General features: G+C 65.8%; 3 protein-coding genes across 3 annotated transcripts; all 3 read left to right on the top strand.

The window, feature by feature from the left end:
* Positions 1 to 2,583: 2,583 nt before the first annotated feature.
* Positions 2,584 to 3,876, top strand: MNEG_8780 (hypothetical protein; the record flags this gene model as incomplete). Its single annotated transcript, XM_014042750.1, has 2 exons — positions 2,584 to 3,553; positions 3,780 to 3,876. Coding segments are annotated over 2 exons (1,067 nt in total), but the record flags the coding sequence as incomplete, so codon positions are not given.
* Positions 3,877 to 6,667: 2,791 nt separating this feature from the next.
* MNEG_8779 (hypothetical protein) lies at positions 6,668 to 7,423 on the top strand (the record flags this gene model as incomplete). Its single annotated transcript, XM_014042749.1, has 2 exons — positions 6,668 to 7,101; positions 7,327 to 7,423. The coding sequence occupies 2 exons, from the start codon at positions 6,668 to 6,670 to the stop codon at positions 7,421 to 7,423; spliced, it is 531 nt and encodes a 176-aa protein (XP_013898203.1).
* Positions 7,424 to 9,261: 1,838 nt separating this feature from the next.
* Positions 9,262 to 11,057, top strand: MNEG_8778 (hypothetical protein; the record flags this gene model as incomplete). The annotated part of the gene is made up of 5 exons (XM_014042748.1): positions 9,262 to 9,318; positions 9,532 to 9,770; positions 10,090 to 10,184; positions 10,530 to 10,702; positions 10,860 to 11,057. 5 exons carry the CDS (start codon positions 9,262 to 9,264, stop codon positions 11,055 to 11,057), a joined length of 762 nt encoding a protein of 253 aa, XP_013898202.1.
* Between the last annotated feature and the right edge of the window lie 1,274 nt (positions 11,058 to 12,331).

Below are 12,331 nucleotides of genomic sequence, written 5' to 3'. Positions count from 1 at the left end.
GCGGTGCCCCAAGTCATGGCAGCCTCAGCTGCAGCTGCCACTGCATCCCTCCTGCGTGTGGCAGCTGCAGGTCCGGCGGCGGCCACGACTGCAGCACCGCCGCTGCCGCCCTCGGCGCCACCGAGGGTCAGGCCCCCGAGTTGGTCGCCCGCAGTGTCGACCTCCCCTCGCTGTTGCAGTAGCTGCGGCTTGCGCGCCCCGCGCGCATCGGGCGTCTGGTCGGCGCCGCCTGCAATTGCACGTGAGCAGCATGCTCAGAAGAGAGCAAAGTAGTCCTTGCCAGGTGCGGTGTGAACGCATCGATGCACCGAGGTGATATTGCTGTAGCGCTGGCTTGCCGTGTGAACTGCCTGGCCTGGCACGCATGCGCATGACGCATATTGCTCACCTGGGCTCGATGCGTCATCGCCCCGCCATCGCATCATTTTGCCGCAGATTCACGGCAGCCACCGTGCCTCTAGTTGGTCAACTGCATAATGATCTGTGATGTAGGCAGCACACGCTATACTCCAGTAAAGACTATCGCCTGCGATGCCAGCATCATCACGCGCGAGCTTTGAAATGCAGTGCGCGGTGAGGCAGAGGCACAGCTGTTCGAACGGCCATTTGAACGAACCGCGCCTGTGGACCGTGCAGGAGTATGATGATATGATAGCCGCTGGTGGGCCTTCACATCAGAGAGTGTCGTCTGCAAAGAATCTCAACTCAACAGGGAAAGGCTCCTGGACAGGCCTGGACATGCCTGGACTGCCAGCGATTTGCGTGCAGATGTATAACACCTGCTGAGAGCAAGTGACACATGCCTGCGGGCAGCACTTGGGGGCAGCGCCGGGTTTGGCACATTGAAGGCGCTTGCCATTGTTCTGCTGGTTGCAACATGAGAGGAAGCAACAGCGGCACAAGGTGCACGGTGTGTTGTTGAGGCAATGCGAGGAGGACTGTATGATTTGTGTTTGGAGCTGCATGGTGGTGTGAATGCAAAATGGCTTTGTGATTGGGCTATGCTCTTGGTGAGCAATCCTGGTGCTAGCCAGCATCGCAATGCATGCCCTTGAACAGCAAGCGGCGGTCGATCGAATTTGTCAACTCACACTGATCAACAACCCACAAACCCTAAACGGGGCCTCAAGAAGGTCCTGGCGTGGTGGTGTCATTGCTCTGCTTATAGCCACCAGCCCCCAGAGAGAATTTTAAGGGTGGGTCATGTCGACGGGAAGTCACTGGGAGAATTGTGCTGGTCACTGCGGGACCACTGCCCGACAACTCCGCATCGCAGTGGTGTGAACGCAAGTCCGGTGATGACAAGCCGCCCAGCAACAGCGGCCGGCACGTCTCGGACTATGCCTTTCAACACACCGTATAAGTATACAGACACAACCCCAGCCGCGTCTGCCGTACATCAGATGGCGGTAAACTCCAGATCACGCGCAACGTCCTCGACGTCGTTAGAGCGCGCCGTAAAGGCCCTGTGCGATGTCATAAAGAATAGAAGAGTGTCACGATTTGCTGCCGCGCACAGCACAGTCGACGAGGTGTGCAAGGCGGCACCAACAGCGCTGCTGCCAGCTCCCTTGTGGCGGGAGCTTGCGCTGCGCGCCTCCAGGACCGATGCAAGCGAGCCCAATATTTGGCTGGAAACTCTTGAAATGCTGGTCAGGTGCAGCCCCGCGCGGCAGGAGCAGGCCGCTGGATGCAGGCCAGTCGTGGCGGCGCTAATGCAGGTGATGGCCGCAGTGGGCACTCGGCCGGCAGAGTATTCAGACTCGCTGGTGGCCCTTCAGGCGATCGCTGCTTCGCCCCAGGGGACTCCTGCCATCCTCTCTTGCGCTCCACCCGTCGAGGCGCTGCTGGCGGCGCTGCTGCGCGCCGTCGCCGCCCAGGCGGATCGCACTGCCGAGGATCTTGGGCAAGGCCAATCCAGCAGCTCACAGCTGCACGCCGCATGCACGGAGAGCTGGAAGAGAGCGGTGTGCTGCATGCTGCTGCTGCTCACAGACCTCTCGCAAGCAGACCACGCGCTGCGGCGCGCCGCCGTCCGAGACAAGGGCGTTGTCGGCGTCGTGTGCGCCGCGGTGCGCGGGACAGACCCTCGTGTCCGTATGGCCGGGCTCACCACGGCGGCGTCGCTGGCCGAGGAGCCCGGCGCCGCGCTGGCACAAGGAGCGGGCGTGGCGCCCGCCCCTCGCGGGCTGGCAAGGGGCGGCGTCGCTACGGCAGCTGCGGCTGCTGCGGCGGCGGCCGCGGCTGCTGCTGCGGCGGAGCCCGACCTGCTGGCGGCTGACATGGCAAGGGAGGCGGGCGCTGCTTCGAGCCTGCCTGTTGCCGTGGCCCACGCGTTCGAGCATGCCAGTGACGCAGACGAGGAGATGCTTATAGCGCGGCTTCTAGGGTCACTGGCTCTCCCTGGTGCGACGGACGTAGGGCAGTCCAGCACGTGTGCACAGTCCATGGACTGGATCAAGCATGCCAGGGCATAGACACTGCCACTCCGCAATGAACGAGCCGGAGGCGGTCCCATCGCGCTTGGTCCTGACCATTCGGCTGTAGTCAAGCCAGCCCCGCTGCCTCCATTCAACCCAACAGGTGCAGAACTGGGCATGTTTAATCCGATGATGATCGTGCCCGGCACGTCTGCTGCAGTGGCGGGCGCCCTGCTCGCGATGCCCGGGGCTGTCAAGAAGCTCCTGCGCTGCGCCACACGGCAGGGTGACACCCAGCACGGCCTGAGCCTCCTATTTTGCCTCGTGCACAAGTGTGGGGCGCGCGGGGCGGCCGCAGTCGCCGCCGCGAGGGGCTGGCTGACGAGGCTCCTTGTGGTGGCGCGGAGCCAGCCCCGCTCCTTGATGGGCGCCGTCATGGTCGTCAACCTCATGCGGGATGACGCGCCGCAGGTGGTGGCGGCTGCGGTGCATTCCGAGCCCCGGGCGCTCGCCGCCTCAGCCAAGCTGCTGGCTTGCCGCGAGCCCTGGGCCGAGCGGCTGGGGATGCTGCTCTTGAATGACGCGCTTCGGCAAGAAGCGTGGCCGGCGCGCGCCAGAACGTTGGAGAGTGTGGCGCGGGCGGTCAAGGCGGCCCCTGGTGCTTTAGAGGGCGCCGTGAACGCGCTGCGCTCCCGCTTGGACCGCGACACAAGCCCTGTCCCCACAATTTCGGGCCGACTCTTCAGCCCCTCACGCGACGCCGCCCAGGCGGCCGCGGCGGAGGTGTTGGCTGCCCTGGCGCCGGCCCTGCCGCCTGCGCTGCTGTGCTCCACCCCAGACCTGCTCAGCAGCCTGGCTTCCTTGGTGGGCAAGATGGAGGCTGCAGCCCGGGCCCTCGATGACATCACCAGGCTGGGCGGAGAGGAGGCGTGCGCAGCTGTGCTGCGCAGCGCGCCTGAATTGCTGAGCGCCCTGTCGGCGGCCGAGGCCGGCGGCGGCGACGCGGGGGCGGCCGGCTTGGCGGCGCGCCTGCGGCTGCGCCTTGAGCACCAGCAGCGGCGGGCGGGGCAGCTGCAAGACAAGGTTTGCGCGGTCTGCGGCCGCGACGCCGGAGATGGCGTCAAGCTGCGCGTGTGCGGTGGCTGCAGAGCCGTAAGGTGGGATGGCATTGAGCAAAGGCTATCTAACCTGCCGTGCGGGATGCAACGTTGCTGCATCGCCCATGAGTGTAGAAGGGGAGGCGCCTGGCACGCACTCCTCTCCTTGCGTGGGGTTGGGCTGCGGTGAGTGCTGGGCAGTTGCTGTTTTGGTGCACAAGCCCTATATGGGTTTGTTTATGTCAAACGTCTCTTACCGCAGGTACTGCTCCGAGGCCTGTGCCAAGTCGGCCTGGCGTGGTGGGCACAAGGCGGAGTGCGGCCAGCTGCGGCAGGCAAGGGGGCAGAAGGGGCAGTGACAGAGGAGCGGGCCACCCGCAGTTGGGCGAGGGGGGCGGCGTCTGAGGGGATGGCCCCGATCGGCCCTGCCCTGGATGTGACGGCGGCGCTGCTGTTGAGACCTACAGTCAGCGCAAGCGCACGCAGCACGCGCAGCAGGATGTGCACAGCCGCGCCGCAAGCTGCAGCCGCCGGCGGCCCTGGCGCAGCTGAGAGAGCGGCAGCCGCACCGCCGCAACGGCGGCGGCCGTCACGTGGGCGGCCTGTGCCGGGCGCGCCGCCTGTGGCGGGGCAGCGCTCCTAAACAGGCCTGCACCTGCGTGGACTGCCAGCAGCCTTTGTGAATTTCTTGCAGACACGGCACCTGCTGAACAAGCGGCACATGCCTGCAGGCAGCACCTGGGGGCGGCACCAAGACTGGAGATTTGCACATTGGAGGCGCTTTCCATACTCTGCTGGTAACAACATAAACGGGAGCAAGGGATGCATGAAGGCCTGAGTTGTGTTGAGGCGAGGCGAGAAGGACTGCATGCAGCCTGTTTCACATAATGCGATGTCCTTCGGCAATCCTCGGCGGGGGTAGTCGGTCATCAGCCGACGTTGCTGCAATGGACTCAATTTGCATGGGGGTTTTGAATGCAGACAGGCTTACCATGTGTTTCTGCTCTGCCCTTGGTGACAAAGCCTTATACCCGCCAATATAATAACGTTTAATAATAATATCGCAACGTATGCTCCTAAACAGCAAGCGGCGGTCAATGAATGAGTCACCTCACACTAATCAACAGGTCCAGGTCCTGGCGTGGTGGCGTCATTGCTCTAATCAAAACGATCGGCCTCAAGTGATATTTGGCAAGAGCTGTGCATGTCACCATTTGAAAATTCACTGGGGATCTGTGCTTGTCACTGCTAGACCACTGCCTGACGGCTCCGCATATCGCCGAGGTGTGAACAACAGTCCGGCGACGACAAGCCGCCCAGCAACAGTGGCTGGCACGCCTCGGGCTGTGCCGTTCACCACACCGTATAAGTAACACACACAACCCCAGCCGCGTCTGTCTTGCATCAAATGGCGGTAAACTCCAGATCACGCGCAACGTCCTCGACGTCGTTAGAGCAGGCCCTCGAGACCCTGTGCGATGCCATAGACAACAATGAAGTGTCACGTCTCGTCGCTGCGCATAGCGCAGTAAGCGAGGCGTGCGACGCGGAGCCAGAAGCGCTGCTGCCAGCTCCCTTGTGGCGGGACCTTGCGCTGCGCGCCTCCAGGACCGATGCGCGCAACTCTGAAGTTTGGTTGCAGGCACTTGCAGAACTGGTCTCAAACAGCCCCGCGCGGCAGGACCAGGCCGCCGGGTGCAGGCCAGTTGTGGCGGCGCTAATGCAACGCATGGCGGCGGCGGGCGCCCCGTCTGAAGAGTATTCAGCTGCACTGTTTGCCCTTCAGGCGATCGCTTCTTCGCCACAGGGGACCCCTGCCATTCTCTCTCTTGCCCCGCGTGCCGAGGCGCTGCTGGCGGCACTGCTGCGCGCCGTGGCCGCCCAGGCAGATTGCACTGCCAAGATTGTCATGCAAGGCCAACCCAGCAACCCGCAGCTCAGCGTGGCATGCGCGATGAACCAGAAGACAGCTATCACGTCCATGCTGATGCTGCTCGCAGACCTCTCGCAAGCAGATCACGCGCTGCGGCGCGCCGCTGTCAGAGACAGGGCCGTGGTCGGCGTCGTGTGCGCCGCGCTTCGTGGGACAGAGCCCTTTGTCCGGATGGCCGCGCTCACCATGGCCGCATCGCTGGCACAGGAGCCCGGCACCGCGCTGGCGCAAGTCGCAGGCATGCCCCCCGGCCCCTGCGAGCTGGCGAGCGGCAGCATCGCCGCGGCAGCCGTGGCGGTGGCGACGGCAGCTGCTGCTGCCGCGGCCGAGTCTGAGCCGCCAGCTGCTGACATGGCAACGGAGGCGTGCGCTGCTTCTTGCCTGCCTGTTGCCGTGGCGCAGGCGTTCAGGCGTGCGAGTGGCGCAAATGAGGAGACGCTTGCCTTGCAGCTTCTTCACTCACTGGCTCTCCCTGGTGCGGTTGGTTCAGAGTCGAGCATGTGTGCACACTGCAGGGTCTGGGCAATTTGAGCGCGTCAGCGCGTAGGCAATGCTGCTTTGTGATACAAATGTACAAGCCGGAGGCGGTCAAGCCGCGCTGACTCATGATTATCCAGCTGCAATCATCAAAGCAATCCCCTCCAATCAACTTGCTAGGGGAACAACAGGATGTGCCTCCCCTGACGATCGTGCCCAGCGTTTCTGCCACGGTGGCGGACGCACTGCTCGCAGTGCCCGGGGCTGTCGACAAGCTCCTGCACTGCGCCGACACTTGGCACGGCGAAATACAGCCCGGCCTGGCCCTCCTAATTTGCCTCGTGCACGAGTGTGGCGCGCGCGGGGCGGCCGCGGTCGCCGCTGCGAGGGGCTGGCTGACGAGGCTCGTTGTGGTGGCGCGGAGCCAACCCCGCTCCTTGATTCCAGCCGTCATGGTCGTCAACCTCGTGCGGGATGACGCGCCACAGGCCGTGGCAGCCGCGCTGCATTCCGAGCCAGGGGCGCTCGCCGCCGTGGCCGAGCTGCTGTCCTGCCGCGATCCCTGGGCAGAGCGGCTGGGGTTGCTGCTTTTGTATGACGCGCTGCAACCAGAGGCACAGCCGGCGAGCGCCAGAACGTTGGAGCGTGTGGCACGGGCGGTTGAGGCAGCCCCTGGTGCTTTAGAGGGCGCCGTGCGCGCGCTGCGCTCCTGCTCGGACGGCGATCCCGGCCCCGTCCCCATGGTTGGAGGCCGGCCCCTCGCGCCCTCCGCCGCCGCTGCCCAGGCGGCCGCCGCCGAGGTGCTGGCCGCCCTGGCGCCGGCCCTGCCGCCTGCAATGCTGTGCTCCACCCCAGGCCTGCTTGGCGGCCTGGCTTCCCTGGTGGGCACCATGGAGGCCGCAGCCCGGGCCCTCGATGACATCACCAGGCTGGGTGGGGAGGACGCGTGCGCAGCTGTGCTGCGCAGCGCGCCTGATTTGCTGAGCGCCCTGTCGGCGGCCGAGGCCGGCGGCGGCGACGCGGGGGCGGCCGGCGTGGCGGCACGCCTGCGGCTGCGTCTTGAGCGCCAGCAGCGGCGGGCGGGGCAGCTGCAAGACAAGATATGCGCGGTCTGCGGCCGCGGCGCCGGAGAAGGCTTCAAGCTGCGCATGTGCAGTGGCTGCAGAGCCGTCAGGTGGGATGGCATAAAGCAAAGGCTATGTACCCTGCCATGCGGGATGCACCTTTGCTGCAATGTCCGTGGGGTTGAGTAGTCCTTGGGTCTCGAAGGAGAGGGCCCCGATCTGCACTCCTTTCCACGCGTGGGCTGGGGCTGCGACCGACGCTGGGCAGTTGCTTGCCTGGTGCACAACCCATCAAATTTGGTCCTTGCATGCCACACCTCTATCTGTTCCCGCAGGTACTGCTCCGAGGCCTGCGCCAAGTCGGCCTGGCGTAGCGGGCACAAGGCAGAGTGCGGCCAGCTGCAGCAGGAGAGGGTGCAGAGGGGGCAGTGATGGAGGCGCAGCGGTCTTTGGCGGCGCTTGCCGCTGGTGGTTTCCATTGAGTGCGCTTTACGGATGCTGCGGGATGGTTTGCTGCTTTGCCATTCAAATATGGTATTCTGAGGGGTTTCTCCGCCTTGGCGGTGGCGAGGTTGGTTACCACCCCCCATGAGTCAATCAGAGAATGTCTGAGGACCAGCAAGTTTTGTAGCACTGCGTATAGTATACCTACCAGCTGCATGTCTGGGCCTGTAACCCCCCTCGTGAGACGGTGGTGGCGGACTACCACTCCAAGGTAGTTGAGTTATGCTTCTCAGCACCTCCAGCTGTGCATGTCTATGGCTGGCGATGAGGTGCAGCACATGAGTAGCAGTACATCACCCACACCGGATGACTAAGGGCGGTGGTCACCGGCGGCATTGCTGCTGTATTAGACATGCGAGTCTGATAGTGGGCATATCAAATTATTTTGAGGTGGGCTTATTCCACCATGAGGTGATCGCCGCATGAACACGCCAGAGAAAGCCCGCGCCGATCTGAACACCCGGCAGGATTCACTAGCACGCCCTTTGAATTTGAAAGAAGGCCCGCATCTGCCTAGGGGCCAGCGGCGAACCCGCCAACAGGCAGCGGGCGACTCTAGGTCGCCGTCGACCACCGCTGCCGCAGCTGCTGTTGCCCGTCAGGCGTCCACCTCACCAGCAGACGGGCAAGAGCCGCCTGCCAAGCGCATCCGGCGCACATGGCAAGCTCAGCATTCGCCATTGCCGCCGGCTGCTGTGTCGCAGCGGCAGCAGCGGCAGCGGCAGAGCGGCAGCCCCACACGTCAAGGCATAGGTGCAGAAGAGACGGCGGCGCTGCCAGGGGGATCGTCAGCGCGGCGGGCCCCGGTCAACTGCGACGGTCTCGAGGATGGTAGTCCCAGGCACGGTGGCAGTGACAGCAGCGGGCCAGAAAGCAGCGGTGCCGGCGCCTCCGACGGCGGCAGCGGCAGCGACGGCGAATGGAGCGAACCCCCCGGCCGCCGACGCCGCGGCGCCGTCGCGGCGCGCGCGCGCCACACTGCGGGCGTCCCGCCTGCAGCAGCCGCGTTGGTGGCGACGGCAGGCGGTCCGGCCTTGCCACAGGCGCGGGCCACTCGCAGCGGGGCGAGGCGGGCGGCGTCTGAGGGGACGGCGCAAGCCGGCCCTGCCATGGATGTTGCGGCAGCGCTGTCGCCGACGCCTGCTGCGAGCGCAGGCGCGCGAAGCAAGCGCAGCAGAGCGCGCTCTGCGGCGCTGCCAGCCGTAGCAGAGGGCGATCCTGGCGCAGCCGAGCGAGCCGCAGCCACGCCGCCGCGGCCGCTCGCCGCGGCGGCGGCGGCCGAGCGGGCGCCGTCTACAGGGCGTGCGGCGCGGTTCTGGGCAGCGAGTCTGGACGGGGTCGGCGGAGAGGGCCTGGCAGCGGTTGATGGAACTGACCCAGAATCGTCTCAGCAGCAGCAGCAGCAGCAGCAGCAGGGGCGGCAGCAGCAGCAGCAGCAGCAGCAGCAGCAGCAGCAAGGGCAGCAGCATCAGCAGCAGGAGTTGCAGACCTCAAAAGGCTTGAGCGGGGCAGCCGAGGACGCCTCGGGCCGGCAGCGCACGACCAAACTGGCGGGGCAGCAGAGCGACGGCGCCCCCTCACATCAGTCCCGCCAGCTGCGCCCGCGGTCCCCCGGCGAGCCTGCACCGAGCGACGGTCGGCCGCCGCGCCGCGCGCGCACGCCGCGGCGGACGGCCGCGGGCGCGGCGGAGGCGCGGGCGCCGGCGGAGGGGGAGCTGGAGGCGTTGGAGGCGGTGCTGCGGTCTGACGCGTCGAAATGGGTGAAGATGCGCGCGCACGCAGCGCTGTACCCGGCGGTCCGCTTCTCAAATAGGAAGCGCAAGGTACGGGCGGAGGGCGGGCGCGGCTGCGGGGCCGGAGGCTCCTTCTGTGCTGGCCGGCGCCCCTGCCGTTTGCAATTGCTGCTTGCGAGCGCGCCTGCATGCCGTTGGGCTCTCGTTCCTGTTTGACTTTCCAAGCGTTATGATTGCTGAGATTAGTGACAGAGGGAGGGGCTCTCGAAATCTCGTCATCCCGAAACCACCTTATCCCTTCAGAAGCTGGCCCCGAGGCGCGACGACCGCGACCGGGTCGCGCCCGGCGAGGCGGCAGCGGATTTTTACGGGGTGGAGCGGCAGACAAACCAGAAGCCGCTGTTCAGGGCGTTTGTGAGCCTGGGGACCGAGCTGAGGGCGGCCCTGGGCTTGGCGGCCAGCAACCTGAGGATTGGCAACACGTATTGCTCGGCGGAGGCGGCGGCGAGGGCGCACGACAGGCGAGCGGGCGCTTGCGGGCGGTGGGGAGAGCGGGGGGCTGCTGAGACTGCGGGGGCCAGGGGCGCGGGCCCGCTGGGTAGCGCCAGTGCCGGCGGGCGCAGTGGGTAGCGCTAGTGCGCACATAACAGTGCGCTCTCGCGGTGTCCAGAGGCACCTTTTCACTGGCATCGAATCGTGGGTCACTGGGGACTGCATGTTGAGGCAGTACGTGATGCGTGAGGGCTGTCGCCCCTGCGTGTATGCGTGCGTGCACTGCATGCGTGCACTTCCAACCTCGCAAAACTCCAACCCTTCCACCTGTTGCTGCGGCGCGCTCACCGGATTGGCCCACGCGCCCAGGGCGCTGCTGGCGCTGTACGGGCCAGAGGCTCCGCTGGTGTTGAACTTCCCACGGGATCACTACACAGCAGAGCTCGCGGCGCGGCCCCGCACGGGTGCGTGGCGAAGCGCGCGCGGCGCGCAACATTGAGACCCGCGCGGCGCCCGCGGCGGGCGGGCGGGGGCGCCCCGCCTCGGTGCTCGAGGGCTTGCCCTGTCGAGAATTACGGATCGCCTGTTTTGGATGCCGCAGTGCATGCTCTGGGTTTCCTTACGCCTTGGGCTTACCTCTGCCCCTTGCTTTGCACGAGCCATGCGTGTCCCACCACATCATGATGACGCCGCTCATCTTTGTCACAAGAACACCCAAAAACCTCAGCTGCCACCAATTACATGCCATCACTCTGTTGATGTCCCACCAATCAACAATAACTCCAAACTATGATCGTGTACACCACCAGATGAGGAGCTGGATGCGTATTTCCAGGAATTGAAGGCAGACCGCGGCGCCCCCTCGGCAGCCCTGGTGCAAGCAGAGGCAGACGCGGCCGCGGCGCGGGCGGCGGCGCGGGGCGCACGGGCGGCGGCCGGCGAGGAGGCGAAGCGGCGGCGCGAGGCGCTGCGGGCCGGACTGGTGCGGCGCGCGCGTGGCGAGCGCGGGCGTTCGAGTCAGGACCGCCGCCGCATTACCTGGGCGCTATGCTGCGAGGGCTGAGCCGGCAGGGCGCATCAGGCCCCGCCCGACACATACGTTGTCCTGCCCTCGCGTCTCCACCCCACCCCGCCCGCAGGCCCCTGCCAGCGCCTTTGCAGGCGTCGTGCCGGCCCCCACAGGCCGCACCTGGGACTGCTGCATCGACCTCGACCCGTCTGCGGCTGCCGCGGCGGCGGCGGCCGCAGGCGCGGGCGACGGGCGCACGCGGCGGCGGCTGGTGGTCGGCCGGGGCTTCGCTTCAGAGGACGCCGCGGCGAGCGCGCACGACAGGTGATGCGCGGCGGCGGTGCGCGTCAAGCAAAGGAGACGGGCGGGCGAGCCGCCTCCTGCGCCCGCCGCGACCGTGGCGCTCTGTGCTGCTCAGACTTGCCCGCTCAGGGGTCCTGCTGTTGCTGTCCCCTGATGCCTGGCTGCGGCCAGCCCCCTCTGACTGTCCCATTTCCTGCTGCAGCGGCCATTCCAGCTGCCTCCTGGATGACACTGCAGCTCACACTTACCTACCAAGCACGATTGACGCAAATCCACTTGTGAAACCACACACGCACGCGCGCGCGCAAAGAGAGAGAGAGAGAGAGAGAGAGAGAGAGAGAGAGAGAGAGAGAGAGAGCGAGCACTACAACCCTGAACAACAAACACACACAGGCCCACAAACATGCATACCATACACGCACACCGACATACACACACACGACCACATCACGCGCATATCAATACACACATTATAACACACACCACAATTGCATCGCACGGATTACATTATGCATACCATGCGCGGGCACACACACATAGCTCTCACACACGCGCGCACATGCACGCACACACACACACAAACACACACACACCCCTCGGCGCCCATCGTTGCCATCATCCCAACAACAGGGCACAGCTGGCACTGTCAGGGCCTACGCCGGGCCTGGGCCTCAATTTTCCGCTGGAGTCATACCCCCAGGAGCAGCGGCGGCGCCGCACGGGTGGGTGGTTTGGGTGTGGTGGGTGTGGTGTGGCTTTGCCTAAGGCGATGGGGCTCTGCGTCGCGGGCGAGCCCAAAGCTTGGGGTTGCCGCCGAGTCGCGCGAGTTGGCATGCAGAAGGGCAGCGCCCTGCTGCAGGCGCCAGGCGGTTGGGGGTGGGCGCCCGCGCCCAGTTGCTGTGAGTGACGCCCCGCGTCCCTCACGAGGCCCCAAACCTTCCCGATGCGCCGGCAGCTTGATGTGTTGTATTGCGCCCTGATTTTGGTGCAATCCCGAAGTCAGGTACCTTGGAAGCCGTGGCTCTCTCACTTTCACACAGAGTCTTTCACACTGTGTCCTCCTCCCCATGTAGCCGCAACCGCCTACGCCCCACCGCCAAATCACGCACATGCAATATGCTCTCATCCTGTCATCAACATTGTGTCATTCACACGGTTTCACCCAGGCGCCGACCTGGTGGCATTGCTGCACGAGCTTCGCCTGGCAGCCGGCGCGCGCCCCGACCAGCCCGCTGCCGGCGCTGCCGCCCGCGCGCCGCCGCGCTGCGGCCTCTGCCGCGGCTGCCTGCGCGGCGGCGC

Source organism: Monoraphidium neglectum, assembly GCF_000611645.1.
Source record: "Monoraphidium neglectum strain SAG 48.87 unplaced genomic scaffold scaffold01708, whole genome shotgun sequence".
Lineage (NCBI taxonomy): Eukaryota > Viridiplantae > Chlorophyta > Chlorophyceae > Sphaeropleales > Selenastraceae > Monoraphidium > Monoraphidium neglectum.
The sequence above is the reverse complement of the archived record's forward strand: the minus strand, read 5'-3'. Positions and strand labels throughout refer to the sequence as shown.